At 42.1% G+C, this 15,006-nt stretch overlaps 2 protein-coding genes across 6 annotated transcripts in view; one reads left to right on the top strand and one right to left on the bottom strand.

The window, feature by feature from the left end:
* DBF4B (DBF4B-CDC7 kinase regulatory subunit) overlaps positions 1 to 5,460 on the bottom strand; it is a 42,542-nt gene extending 37,082 nt beyond the window's left edge. For 2 of the 4 annotated variants that reach the window (XM_086357333.1, XM_086357329.1), the window contains exons 1-3: positions 5,321 to 5,458; positions 2,433 to 2,537; positions 47 to 249 (exon numbers count right to left, since the gene is read on the bottom strand). The gene's annotated coding sequence lies outside the window, so the exon portion shown is untranslated. Of the gene's footprint in view, positions 1 to 46; positions 250 to 2,432; positions 2,538 to 5,320 lie in introns of all 4 variants that reach the window. The other 2 variants (XM_086357334.1, XM_086357331.1) reach the window with 2 other exon arrangements.
* Positions 5,461 to 5,532: 72 nt separating this feature from the next.
* Positions 5,533 to 14,837, top strand: CCDC43 (coiled-coil domain containing 43). Of its 2 annotated transcripts, none has more exons than XM_086357346.1 (5): positions 5,533 to 5,745; positions 8,997 to 9,084; positions 10,267 to 10,402; positions 11,845 to 11,956; positions 13,143 to 14,837. In XM_086357346.1, the coding sequence occupies exons 1-5, from the start codon at positions 5,542 to 5,544 to the stop codon at positions 13,266 to 13,268; spliced, it is 666 nt and encodes a 221-aa protein (XP_086213472.1). In that variant the 5' UTR covers positions 5,533 to 5,541; the 3' UTR covers positions 13,269 to 14,837. The 2 variants fall into 2 exon arrangements, with proteins under 2 accessions (XP_086213472.1, XP_086213471.1); XM_086357345.1 differs by having other exon boundaries at positions 11,845 to 11,903.
* The last annotated feature ends 169 nt before the right edge of the window (positions 14,838 to 15,006 follow it).

Here is a 15,006-nt window from a genome sequence, read left to right on the forward strand (position 1 = left end):
CGCAGAGGTGCCAAAAGAAAGCATTAGTATTTAAATATTTATTTACTTTTGGCTGTGCTGGGTCTCGGTTGCTGTGCACGGGCTTCTCATTGCAGTGGCCTCTCTTGTTGCATAGCACAGGCTAGGCACTCAGGCTTCAGAAGTCTCGGCTCTTGGGCCCTAGGGCATGGGCTCAGTAGTTGTGGCTCTCAGGCTTTAGTTGCCTGTGGCAGCTGGGCTTCCCGGCTGGTTCAGTGGTAAAGAATCTGCCTGCAAAGGAGGAGATGCAGGTTCGAGCCCTGGGTTGGGAAGATCCCCTGAAGAAGGAAATGGCTACCCATTCCAGTATTCTTGCCTGGGAAATCCCATGGACCGAGGAGCCTGGAGGGCAACTGTCCATGGGGTCACAAGAGTCAAACACGACCTAGCCACTAAACAACAAAAATGTGGAATCTACCTGGAGCAGGGATCGAAGTCGGGTCCCCTGTGTTGGCAGGAGGAGTCTTATCCACTGTACCACCAGGGAAACCCTAAATATATTTTTTTATTTAAGAGAAAAACAAGTAAGCTTAATAATCTTTAGTAAGCAGGCTAACGCTGGTGTCCTTCCCGTGCTCTTCTCAGAGATCCTGGCTTACATAATAAAGCAACTGAGCTATCTGGGTAAAGGGTAAGGGAGCTTCCTATGTAGACAGGTTGTCTGTGTTTTCTCTGCAGAGTTCAGCGTGAGTTGGTTTTACACTGTTCTCCACAATTTACATATCCCCAGATAAATTTACAGATTATGCTATCTGGATTTTCCTAACTCCCAGAAGTGAACAAGAGGCTTAATAAGATTTGTCCAAAGAAGCAAAGTTAAGATTACAAATAATCTGAATGACACACACAAGTGAACACTCCAGGTACAAACTCTGAGGTTCAGTGAGGAGTCAGCTGGCCAATGATCGAGAAAAATCACTGACGTTCAAGAGGAACTCTTGCCAGTAATGAATCCTTTGCCCTAATCAACTGTACACTTGAAAGTGGTTCAGATGGTAAATTTTATGCTATGAGCATTTACAATAAAAATTTTTAAATAGTAATAATGTAGGAAAGGAATGAAGCATATTCAGCCACATTATTTTCACTAAGTATTTTGGTACTACAAATAAATATTTATAACATATTATTTCTCGCTCTCTTTTTTTTTTTGCTGCGTGTTCTGTTTAATTATCTCTACTGCTGCTGCTGCTAAGTCGCTTCAGTCGTGTCCGACTCTACGCGACCCCATAGACGGCAGCCCACCAGGCTCCTCCATCCCTGGGATTCTCCAGGCAAGAACACTGGAGTGGGTTGCCATTTCCTTCTCCATATTGTTTCTCTTTTAAATCAACCTTTTGTTACTTATTTTTTGGGTGTGCCGTGTGGCATGTGGGATCTTAGTTCCCTGACCAGGGATCTAACCTGGGCCGCCTGCGTTGGAAGCGTGGAGTCTTCATCACTGGACTGCTAGGGAAGTCCCTTAACCACCCTTTCTAAGTTACCTTTTCATATATCTTATGATGGACATACAAATTTTGTATAGTGGTTTACACTATTATGTAATTCATAAATACATATTAATATGCTAGGTATGCAAAAATATTTTTCTGCTAAATGTAGCAAAAACGTTTGATGCTCATTGGCCCAGATAAATTTTTTCATAGGGGGGCAAGGAGATACATATAAGAATGGGACTTGAAGCACTGTTTGAAGAACTGGAAAATAATCTAAATGCCTATCAGCAGAGGAATGAATCAGCTGGGCTATATTCAAGCAATGGAATATTATACAGTGGTTTAAATGAATGGATAAGAGCTACATGTATCAACACAGGAAAATATTTTCAAGATCTTAAATGAAAAAAGCATGCTGCAGAAAGAAATGTCCAACATGTAAAACAATGTGATATATTGTTTATGGATACACACCCATGGATACACACATATCACATATGCATATGCAGTAATAGGTACTATGTTTAAAAACATTCAAGAGGAAGACAGATACAAAGTTCAGGAACAAAAGTTTCCTCTGGGTAGGGAAGGAAGCAAAGGAGATTTAAAACAAAAGATGCAAGGTAAATTAATGTAAGAAATAACATTATTTTTTATATTACTTTATTTTTTATTTATTTTCAGCCACATTGGGCAGCATGTGGGTTCGTAGTTCCCTGACCAGACATAAAATCTGTGTCCCATTGGGAGCATGGAGTCTTAACCACTGAGCCACCAGGGAAATCCCGATAGCTCATAATTTTAGAACAAGTCTCCCTGAGTTCTCCTCCTCAGTGACAACTGTCTTCACATTCCCTTGTGTATCTTTCCAGATATTTTATGCACATACCAGGCCACATATGTATATGTATTTCTCCCCATCCTTTCTCTTTTTAAACACAAATGGTAGCAAAGGTTACATATTATTCTGTGCCTCACTTTTTTTCTTTAACGATGTATCCTGAAGTTTGTTGTCAGTACATCAAGAGCTTCCTCCACCTTTATAGCTGCACAATCCTTGTTTCTGTGGCTTGAGTCAGTCTTCTGTGGACAGAATGTAAACTATTTCTGTTCTTTCACTACAATAAGTGCCACTGCAACACATATCCTATTATAAATGTCATTCTGCACACATGCACCTATTATAATCAATTCCCAGAAGGAGAAATGTTGGGTCTTTTTCAAACTGCCCTCCAGCAAGACTCTACCAGCTCATCTGCTGCAGCAACATTTCCTAGTGCCTATATCACCCAGTCGTAGACCAACACTGTGTATTATCAGGCTTTGAGAAGAAAACATGGTATCTCATTACAGGTTTAACTTGCGTATTTTATTTTTTAAAGGATGTTTACTTGGCTGCACCAGGTCTTAGTGCCAGCATGTGGGATCTTCAATCTTCACTGTGGTGTAAGAGTTCTTTGGATGCAGCATGTGGGTTCTTTAGTTGTGGCACGCAATCCTCAGCTGTGGCATGTGCGATCTAGTTCCCTGACCTGGGACCGAATCAGGGCCCCCTGTATTGGGAATTCCGAGGCTTAGTCACTGGACCACCAGGGAAGTCACTGTTTGCATATTTAAAAAATTATAAATGTGATGCTATTTTTTATAGTGTAAAAACCCATCTTGATTTTTTTTTTCTATAAGTTTTCTGTCATTTGTCCAGTGGTATGAATTGGTTTTTTGAACTACGAGCTAAGTACTTTTGTAATAAAATAGCCAGTGAGGATTCTTTTAATTGCAGAATCTGTAGAGCCTTCCCTCAGTTTTGTGAGAATCTTGTATGTGTCTTCAAAAAGCCTTTGTTGCATTGTGCTAATAGTAGTTTCCTGATACTAATACTATAGCTATACAAGCAAGATGTTACCATGGGAGCAATCTGAGTAAAGGTGTACAGGTCTCAATGTACTACTTATGCAACTCCCTGTGAGTCTGGAATAGTTTCAAATTAAAAAGTTCAGAAAGAACAAAATTTTGTGGTCCTTTTCTGATTGTGGGGTCTCTGACATCAAACTGTGATCCCTGAGTCATGACGGCTCCCAAGTCTGTTATCTAACAAACTCCACCTGCTAGACAGCCACTGGATTAAAATGTACATCTGAGAACCCGAAACTGGGACAAGTCTTTGGGGGTTGACTCTGGCCTCTGACTCCATTATTGTCACATTCTAGCTCAGGGAGCACACAGAAGCCATGAGGCTAACAGACACATATCCTGTATTTCTACTGAGCTTTACAGTGTTCCATGTCCATCCATTTACATTACCCCAACTATAATAAAGGTAGAGAATTCTCTCAAGAGGCCCTTTGCCAGTTATACCAGATCTTCCTTTCCTTTTGTTGTCACCCCCTGAATATCTTCTATTCGAACTCTGTGGTTCAAGCCATCCATAATTCTCTGGAGGGCCCCCCATAGCTCCCTGCATCTGGGTCTGCTCCTTTTCTCTTTCAGTCTTTTTGCCTAAAGGACTTTTCTCTTTCAGTCTTTTTGCCTAAAGGACTCTCACTTGGTCTTCAAAAGAGAGAAAGCCTCACCTCCACTAGGAAGCTTTCCTCCATCTCTCATCTCCAGTTTCCAACTTTAATCCAACAGGCAAGGTTAACCTAATCTTCCAGCCGTCCTACCGCAATTTCCATTAGACACTGAAACATTTCTCTCACTGTATTGCCATTATTAGTTTAAACATGTCTGTTCAACCCACTGAAGATCCTTTGAAGGGAGAGATTTTGTGACATTAATCTTTGTCTTTTAGTGCCCAGCAGCAATGCCAATAAATATGTACTGACTTGCCAGCCTCCTCTGCAGTTCAGGGAAAGACAACCTGGGTTCTTGGGTAATTCATTTCAGTCCAGAGCCAGGTGTTTTGAGAATCAGCTGAGACTCTTCCTGATGTAAAGGAGCACTTGCTTCTGGTTATGCTCCCTGTAAATGTGTGAGTGTGTTTTTTCCTTATTTTTACTATGTGGACAATAAAAGTATCTCCTCACACGGTTGTTAGGAGGATTATAAGAGCTAATGCCTCAAATGGAGAAGGAAAAGGCAACCCACTCCAATATTCTTGCCTAGAGAATCCCGTGGACAGAGGAGCCTGGTGGGCTGCTGTCTATAGAGTCACACAGAGTCGGACACGACTGAGCGACTTCACTTTCACTTTTCACTTTCATGCATTGGAGAAGGCAATGGCAAACCACTCCAGTATTCTTGCCTGGAGAATCCCAGGGACAGAGGAGCCTGGTGGGCTGCCGTCTATGGGGTCGCAAACAGTCGGACACGACTGAAGTGACTTAGCAGCAGCAGCAATGCCTCAAAAGCTCTTAGATAACGCTTGGAAATGGGTAAAGAAGGCTCTTCGAAGATATTTCTATGTAAGTGTTGACTGGGTGAATGAAAAACGACTGGAGGTTGCCAGTTCATTTATTGAGCACCCACTATGTGTCCGGTACTGCGTTAAGCAAGCATGCTAGGTGCAGAGAAGCAACCACAGCACTTTGGAGAGGCCTTAATTTAACACAGATTGCAGGGAATCAGGGAAGGTTTCTGGAGCTTGAGTTTTGATGGGGGGCGGGGCGCGGGGGGAGCCTGGAAAGGCGCAGGTGGCAGTTGACAGCCATAGTGCATATTCCACAGAGCCGGCGGTTTCCTCCTTGAAAGCTGTGTGGGAGCGGGTGGCTTAGCTTTCTACGACTGGCAAGAAAGGGCGGCTTGGTGAGGCCTGTCAAAGCGCTGGAATCGAAGCTGAGTTCCAGTCCTGTTTAGTTAGTAGCCGCGTGACTTTAGCCAAGTCACTGAACTTCCCCAACTGTAAAAAAGAGTCTGTTAAGAATACTCACCTGCCAGGATTCCAGAGAGACCGCATGATCGTGCAGAAGCCAGGATGCGCTCTATTTAGAAGGTACAAAACGCACCAGCAGGTTACTAGGGGTTGACTGGGCTCTAAGCCAAGCGCGCCGGGGGCGTGGATTTCCTCTCTGAGCATGCGCAGTGGGCCGCGGCGCGGCCCGTCAGGCACTGCGGTAGGCGCCCTGCGGGCTGGCAGGTCCCTGGCCCCAAGATGGCGGCGCCCAGCGCAGTGGCAGCAGCCACCTCCAGCGAGAGAGATGGAGGGGGCAGCGGCTTTGAATCGTGGCTAGATGGACGGTTGGAGGCGCTGGGAGTGGACCGAGCCGTTTATGGCGCCTACATCTTGGGTGTCTTGCAGGAGGAGGAGGAAGAAGAGAAGCTGGATGCTCTGCAGGGTATTCTCTCTGCTTTCCTGGTGAGAAGCCCAGACACATTCCTTTAGCCTCTTAAGCCATTTCCTGTTAGTACTTCTTTCCCCTACCTACTGTCCCAGAGGCTTAGTGGTCTCACCTGGAAGAGAAATAATTTTCTGAGCCCTGGGCCTCGGAGACAGGGAGCTACTTTTCATCCAGGGTTTCGGGAGCCAGAGGGTTGCAGGTGCAGAGAGAGGAAAAGCTTTCTCTTATTTCTGCCCTCTTAGGTGCCTGTAGGTCAACTGAGTGAGTATTCTTCCAAAGGCATTGAAATTAGTTTTATCATAAACGTCTAACAACCAATTTCATTCCCGTCCGTTGACAGTGATGAGAGGGGGAAATTAAGTGCTCTGGGATGTCTGTGCCCCATAGGAGGCAGAGCCCCTGACAAAAGCCCGCAGGAAGTACCCTCTTGGTTTCCTATTTTGGAGGTAGGATTCCCAAAAAGATCAGTTTAGGCAGTAGAGGTCTTTTCACGCCTAGGCAGAATGGAAGCAAATTTGGGCTCGATCCTTTACTGTATATAGAAATGCAGTAATCATTGGGGGGAGTGGGTGGAGGAATAAGAGAGATCAGAGTTTAAGAGAAATAAACATGATACTTAGCCTCCTAGAAGCAGATCCAGGCTTTCAGAAATGTGTGCTTTAAACTGTTTAAGTAGTAAGTCACCAAGAAGTCCACACTTTTCCAACCTGACCGTTTCTGCTGCCTTCATCTCTGCTGCTACTGCTGCTAAATCACTTCAATCGTGTCCGACTCTGTGCGACCCCATAGACGGCAGCCCACCAGGCTTCCCCGTCCCTGGGATTCTCCAGGCAAGAACACTGGAGTGGGTTGCCATTTCCTTCTCCCCCTTCATCTCTGCTTACTCTTATTTGGTGAAAATGCAGTTCATTGATTTCAACATGGTTGAAATCTAACACTAGTGCAGCTGTCCCAGGGCCTCCTGGCAAGGGCCCCCTTTTTAATTCCAGAACCTGCTCTGGTGAGATTGACCTATAAATGGGAAAGCCTTAACACAGCTTGTGATGCAGCTCATGAGTTTGCTGGAAATACAACACAGAGGAATAAATTCTTTTCCTGAATCCTTACATTGCAGGTTGTAATTGGAAAGAATAGGAGGCAAACAAATTAAGTTACCTTAAAAAAATTTCCCACTGGGAAGTTCCTAAAGAGTCCATGAAAAAGAAGTTCAGGTAACTTGGGTACTCACTGGTACAGCTCCTTGACTTGTTCTTTTCATTGTATCATTACTTAGAACTGTATGTCTGCTGATAAAGGTAGACCTGAATTTTGCCCGAGACTATTTATAGTCTTAGTAGAAGAGTTGTCTAGACCAGATTTATTATTATTATTATTTTTTTGTATCTCTTGTTTGCATAAACTGCAGAGACAAACTCACTTTTTTTTTTTAATAATTGAGTCTTAAAATATATATATATATTTGGCTGCTCTGGGTCTCAATTGGGGCACACAAAATCTTTGATCTTCATTGCAGCATGTGGGACCTTTAATTGAGGCTTGGGAATCATTTTAATTGTGGCATGTGAACTCTTAGTTGCAGCTTGTGGGATCTAGTTCTCTGACCAGGGACAGAACCTAAGCCCCCTGCATTGGGAGCATAGTCTTAGCCACTGGACCACCAGGGAAGTTCCAAGACAAACTCACTTTTAAGGTGACTTACCTTCCTCCCCCTGCCCAGTTCACAAACCCTACTTAATTTTCTTGTAATTTCCCCAGCCCCTTCTGTGTAGAAAATAACTTTGAAAAAAATTGGCCAGGAACAATATGGTGAGGCAGGGTCCTGTCCATGAAACAACTTGGGAGCAACCTTATAGAGCAGCAAGGCCAGTGAATATGGTAGACACCAAACATCACTTATAGCACTACTTAGTCAGTTGGGCTGGGTATAAAAGCTCCCAACTATTATACTGAATCCCATTTTAGGAAAAACAAAAGATAGCCAAATTAGTCGCTATATTGGGCTAGGATTCATTACTAGGAATTTAGAAGCTTATCAGCAACAATTTGAGGTAAGACTTAAGAACAGTATATATGGTTGGGGGAAAATGACAGTAAACAAAAGCTTCCTGTCATCCTCTTTATTCCTTGTGATTCCACTTATGCTGATTGAGTCTTCAAATTTTTATTGATGGATTACTCTTCTGCCAGGCACTGCCCTAAGTGCTTGGGGGTTCTTCAGGAAACAACACAGACAGAAATCCCTGTCTTTGAGGGGTTATATTCCAGTAAAGAAAAACATAATCAGTAAATTATCTAGGGTATTTGAAAATGATAGTGCTAGGAGAAAAAGAAGCATTGTGAGAAAACTGGGAGTAGAATGGAGGGCGAGCAGTTTTAAGTAGGGTCATTACATTAAGTAGGATGTTACGTTTTTTTTTCTTCCAGTTGTATTGAGATGTAATTGACATACAGCACTACATAAGTTTAAGGTATACGGTATAATGATTTGACTTACATACATCATGAAATTTTATCACAATGAGTTTAGTGAGCAGGATATTACATTTTGTGGCAGCTGTTCATACACCAGCCTTTTTCTATGAAAAGAAACTTTCTCTTAGTCTGGATTTTAATTTAACTAAGTGTGACACCAAAGCCAACATCCTTTTGGTCATACCATGCTAAAGAGGAAGATTGGTTGGTGTGCAGAATATGTCTGCTTATGTAAAATGGACAGAGAGATGGCTGGATAGGAGACCATCTACTCACTTAACTTCTCTTTATTATGGATCAGTGAGTACATTGGAGAATGTACTGAATTGAATATATTGGCCAAGGAAGATTTTCATAGAGGAGCATTTTGACTCAACAAGTTTTTGCTCCAAGAGGAGGACTGCCCTGAGTTGGTGAGAATCCTCTCCTTTGGAGCTTGGCAGGATGGAGTGGGTGCTCTAGCAGGTGTGGCTTCTGTGACTCACATAGGATTCCCTCTGTGTTGGGAGCCTCAGAAGAGAATCATCATTTCTATTCTGTGGGTTCCAAACCTGCTCTGTGATTTCTTCCCATCACCAGCAGGGGGAGCTCTGCCCTTTGCGTAGATTTGATAAGGTTGAGAAAGTGCAAGTGAAGTCCCTCAGTTGTGTGGGAGTCTGAGAACCCATAAGCTGTAGCCTACCAGGCTCCCCTGTCCATGGGATTTTCCAGGCAAGGGTACTGGAATGAGTTGCCATTTCCTTCTGCATTAGGTTGAGGGCTCTCAGGAAATTAATTGGTCTACTTTTTCAACCAGGAAGAAGATTCCCTCCTTAATATCTGCAAGGAGATTGTGGAACGATGGTCAGAAACTCAGAATGTTGTCACCAAAGTGAAAAAAGAAGGTAGAGTTGGAGTTTTTAGGTCTAACCTCCAACCACTTTTTCTGTACAGCTGTTACAAGTCTTTAGTTTTCCTCACTCAGGTGCGCTAAACCGGTAAACACCTGGCAGCTTATTTTAACTTTTTAACTGAAGGTTGGTTTTCTTTTACATTTTACCACTTCAGCTGACCATGGCTGTCTTCACTGTGGTTCTTGCTTTTTTCTTTCTCTTTCCTTTTTACACTCCCCCGTGTATATTTGCTCTCAGGTATGGGGTCAACTATGTTTTCCCAACCTTTTCATAATCTCATTTCATAACACAGACTGTGATTGGTCTTTTGCTTCATTCAGCTAAACCCTCCATCCTTTCAAATGAAAGAGATGATCCCATTAGGATGAAAAATCAGCTACACACAGCTCAAAACAGAAATCCAAACTTGAATAGAATCTATTCTGAGCTGTTCACATGCTGGTTCTCAGTTGTGGCTGTACACTGGAATCGCTTGCTGTATGTTTGAAACTGCCAGTGCCCAGGCCGCACCATGGGCCAATTATATAAACCTCTTTGGGGTGCGGACCCAGGCATTGTTATTTTTTCAAAAGCTCTCCCAGATGATTCGGGTTTTTTTCAAAAGCTCCCCCAGATGATTCTAATATGCACCCAGGCATGAGAGTCATCATTGCCTCCTTGACAAGCAGGATGCCTGCTTGACATCATTGCCTCCTTTCTTTGAGCATGGAGATGTCAAAAGATAATTTTGTTTTTAAAATAATCTAAGTTTCACCTGGCATAATTATCAACATGGGATAGACCAGCCTAAGTTAATGCCAGATTCCTTCTTAGGCTTCTGGTTTGAGACTAGAGAAAGTTGCATGTTTGGAGGCTTGATTTTCTCTGATTCTAATGCAGTAGTTTTCAACTTTTTTTTTTCTTAAAGCAGCAGAACTTCAGCATATAATAAAAGTAAAAGCAGGGCTGCTCTGATTGAAGATGGATATGAGACCTAAAGCCTGGCCTGCATGGCCTTTCCTTGCCTTTCTCATTGGCCCCTGAGGCACCTCCTTTGCACCCCAGGGCTCTCAGCAGTCAGCAGCTGCCGTTGCCTTTGCTCCAAGCACTGCCTGGGTGGACTGGTGGTTTGGAAGCATGTTTCCTCTCACATACAACCTTGTTGTCCCCCACTTCCCTCCTACCACCTCCCAGATGAAGTCCAGGCCATTGCCACCCTCATTGAGAAGCAGGCGCAGATAGTGGTGAAGCCCAGAATGGTGTCAGAAGAAGAGAAGCAGAGGAAAGCTGCCCTCCTGGCCCAGTATGCTGATGTGACAGATGAAGAGGAATATCCTTTCTGGAGTCTCAGCGCCATTCCCTAAGGCTCAAGTCAAAAGCCTTTGCTGGTTTTCACTGAACTCTGGGAAGTTGCCAGTCCCCCTCTATAGCTTTATTATTTAAAAAAAAAAAAATTATTTCTCTGGCTACATCAGGTATTAGTTGCTGCATGTGGGATTTGTTTAGTTGCACCATTCGAACTCTTAGTTACAGCATGTGGGATCTAGTTCCCTGACCAGGCATTGAACCCCAGCCCCCTGCATTGGGAACACAGAATGTTAGCCACTGGGCCACCAGGGAAGTACACCCTCCACCCCCACCCCACCAGAGCTTAATATTCTCCTCTAAAATGGCAGAGATTGTAGCCCTTTGTGGGCATGAGGAATGATGCTGGAATGGTTGATACTGGACTATTGCAATGTATATGTTCTTGAAAACTTCTGTGTGAAACAAATAATGCCTGAATGGACCACTTATTGTGTTTTCAGAAAATAAGATCTAGCTTAAAAAACTGAAATAGTTGATTTACAATTATGATTCTTCATATTTGTATAATACCTTTCTATGAAAGGTATTCAGTGTTATGTGTATAATCTTTGTAATTTTTATCATAGTTGATAAGGGAATGGAGGCAATAAGAGATGAATGAGTGATATTCCAGTACTACATAATTAATAAAAGTGACACCAAAATAAACCTGGAATTTGAGTGAGGACTATGTAAAAAGAAAGTGTTGCTGGTAGGAACAGGTTTAGTTCCCTGAAACCAGGTTTGGTTCCAAAACCTGGATCTGAAATTTGTTTAGGGAATACTTAGCTTACTGAGCCTGCTTGAATGGAGTGACTGTTGTATCAGAAATGTTTGCTGTCTAATCACTAGGTTAGGAAAGAATTCTTAGGCTCTTTGGGGTCAACTTCTTGTTTTCTCTCATGATTTTTCTTGTTAGGTTTGGCAGAACTGGGGTTCCAATTACAAAAATCTCATTTCCTGGGCTAGAAAAAACATTTTAAGCATTAGTTCTCCTGGAGGACTTGTTAAAACACAAATTGCTGGGCCCTGAGCCCCAGAATTTGGGATTTTGTAGATACAGAGAGAGGCCCAACGGTGTGCATTTCTCAAAAGCTCTTAGCGAGTTCTGGAACCACACTTAGAGAACCACTGTTTCAGAGGTCATCTGACCATCCCCTGGCTCCCAGATAATGTGGCAGTCCACCCAGACCAGCTTCAGTTTCTTTTCAGACCCTAACAGTTAAGAATCCTATAGGAGCTCTGAGCAGTCTTCCCCAATTAAGACTTCTAAAGGTGACTTTCCTGGATTTACCATCACATCCCTGTCAGAGTCCTTCCATGAAGCCTGCTTTTCCTTCCCTTCAGCTTAATCACTATTTTCTGATGTTGTGATGGGATGTGCTCACCTTTGTTTTACGTGTGACTTTCCTTAACGCCACTCACCGAAGCGGATGAGAAGGATGACTCGGGCGCCACCACGATGAGCATTGGTTCTGACAAATGTATCCTTCTCTGTGTGCATCTCCAGGTGTTGCTCCATAGGATCTTCTTGTGGGTCAGTTTGTGTTTCACTGTCATTGCTGGGGGCTCCCTCTACCTCCAAGAACACATGTTAGGTCAACATTGTGAGCCCCAGTCCTCGGACTGCTAAATAGTCAATTTAGCAAGAATTTCCCGCCCCCCCGCAAAAAATATGTTGACATGAACTGTGAAGGGGTAAGTTTAGAGAAAGGATTTCTAAGGGAAAATGAGAATCTGTACTCCTTGTGTATAGTGTTGGGTTTCCCAGCAATGTGGAAGCAATTAGAATAATATTGCAGTTTTGGTCCTTGTCCTCAAAGACCTGGGGAACTCATTGGGAAGAGAATAAAAGCACTGAATACTTTAAGTGAAAATATGGACAAATTGAAACATATGTGGTATAAAAAGTCCCTACCAACAAAATCACTTATGAGCAGCTTATAGAGAAGGTGGATTTAGAAATCCACCTTCTTAAAGGTGAGGAGTAAGGTAGATTTTCTGAAAGGGAGGTTATTTTCTGAGAAATGGGGGTTATTTCAGGGAAACATTCATTTTAAAGCACTAAAGCAGAAAAAGATTATGTGGAAAGAGTAAAAAGGAGCTTGTCTGGTAGTAACAGGTTATGTTTTAAAGTCATAAGAAATGAGGGGTAAATTTTTGGCTGCTGCTGCTAAGTCGCTTCAGTCGTGTCCGACTCTGTGCAACCCCACAGATGGCACCTATTTTCTAACTGTGGTTAAAGTATTTCTTTAGAACATGATTTTCACTTAAAACTTCAGTGGTCTAGGAAAAGAAGCAAATTGATAAAGTTTAGTAAGGTTAAACAACTTTTTAAACTCTTTTCAAGCATTTTAATAGTGCTGAGTATAGGAAAATTTTGCCAGTTACTTGAATACTCTAGTCACTAAAACTAGCCTGGATACTCCAACAATATTCTGCCAGTGAATGATATGAGTACTTATTCTAGAATGAGATTTTATTTTCATAAAATATTTACACTCAGATTTAGGCAAGTCTGAATGAAATTTTTATTCAATTTTTTTTTTTTTTTTTTACTAATAGCAGTTGTAGGATTTTCCATTGGACTAAAGATAAACATAAAGTTGGTTGGTTTGTTTTTAAAGATGAGGGATAGATAGTATTTGAAACTTGGCTTGAATGAGGAGAGCAGGAGTTGAGACCTGTGTGACCTGGACCCTTATCCCTTAACTCACCTGCAGCTCTGTTCCGAAACACCAATGTGGAAGATGTCCTCAATGCCCGAAAACTGGAGCGAGACACGCTTCGGGATGAGTCCCAGAGGAAGAAGGAGCAGGACAAGCTGCAGAGGGAGAGAGACAAACTAGCCAAGCAGGAACGCAAGGAAAAGGAAAAGAAAAGGACACAAAGAGGGGAGCGAAAGCGATAACCTTGGTCCACTCTATTTCTCCTAATGAACTTGGTCAAAGGGAGACCTGGTTGTGCATTTGTGTATTTAAGAGAAATGAGAGAACATTGCCAGGTAGTTTCCCAAGGCATTTCCCCTTTTGTTTACATGGTCACAAGGAAAATCGCAAACAATTCTAATTACAAAATGTGCCATGTCTCTGTGGTGTGGGTAATCGGATTATTGTAGCTAATGTCTGAACCAAAGATCTGGGATGGGGACAGCCTTTATATTTTAATACTGAAGTCCTATACTCCTTTTGACCATTTTAAAAAGTCTTCCCTTACCTTGGATAAACAGCAGGAATATTCAGAAAGCTGAATTTTTGTCCTGAAGGAGCTGAATCATGACCACTCCTTCCCTGAGATGAATTATGTGTGTGTGTTGCTTAGTCGTGTCCGACTCTTTGCAACCCCATAGATGGCAGCCCACCAGGCCCCTCCATCCATGGGACTCTCCAGATGAATTGTAGGAGTGTCAATTGCTTCAGAAGTATTATTCACATCTAAATAAATGGTTTTAGGGCTGAAATAGGAATCTAATGAAGAGCCCTACCCGGATCCAGACTTTTATGTTACATGGCGACAAAATAGGAAAATAAGAAAAAGTTATTTGGTGGATGTTCTGCATTTGAGATTTTTTTTTAAAGTTTCAGCCTATGATAGGAAACAAAGTTTCTTTTAGTAAGAGATAGTTATATATTTTTCCTCATCTAGGCTGTGATTTTAAGAAGGATGTGTCAGTATTGAGTGCAGGGAATCATCATTAGCTAGATTCTTTTTTTATAATCATGAATCCTCTTGAGTGCTAGTAGAGATTTTAACCCTGATCTGCCCTAAAACATACAAGGACCTGATAATTACAGGTTTAGAGAAACCCTTTTAAGGAAAAACACTGAAAATCTCTGCTAACAGAGATATTTAAGAGTGTACATAGTAGGTGCTCAACAAATTTATTGAATGAGTGAGTGAGTGGAAAAACTGCTTGAGAGAGTTGAAAGTGAGTAGGAACTCTCCTCCATTTCTACTTTTGTGACAAACCACATTTGGTTATAAGTAGCGCTTTCTGTACTTCAGAAGCAGACCGTCAAGAAGCCTGAAGAGAGCACTTTCTCTGTCAAGACAGAAAGTAGATACATTATACCAGGGGTGGGCAAACTACTGCCAAATTTGGTCATTTGTTTTTGTATGGTTCGAGCTAACAATGGATTGCACATTTTTAAAGGGTTGTAAAAGAAAGAAGATGTGACAGAGACCTTATGTGACCTATAGAGCATAAAATACTACCTGGCCCTTCAGAGAAAATGTCTGCTGACCTCTGTTTTATACCATTAATTATGAGATTAACAAAAAAATTTTTACCGTTCCACAGAAGGTAAACATGGTTAAGGAAATGATGTGTCACCTCTATACACTCCTATAGCCATGTCATTGTAAAATTTTTTAAAAAAATAACCACCTTTTTAAAAAATAAACTATTTAAATCAGTATCTTGATTTATTCTGATTCCTTCCAGCTGGAAGTGAGTTCTGTGTGGATAGTCCCTCAGGAATGTGTTTGAATTTTACTTATGTTTTGATTAGTCCAATAATCTCCTCTGCTATTAGACCCTCTTCCTGGAATCCATAATTTCTCTGCCTCAGTTTTCCTTTCTGTGAG

This window comes from Bos grunniens, chromosome 19, assembly GCF_055505025.1.
Source record: "Bos grunniens cultivar Pamir isolate PY7600 chromosome 19, Bosgru_T2T1.0, whole genome shotgun sequence".
NCBI lineage: Eukaryota > Metazoa > Chordata > Mammalia > Artiodactyla > Bovidae > Bos > Bos grunniens.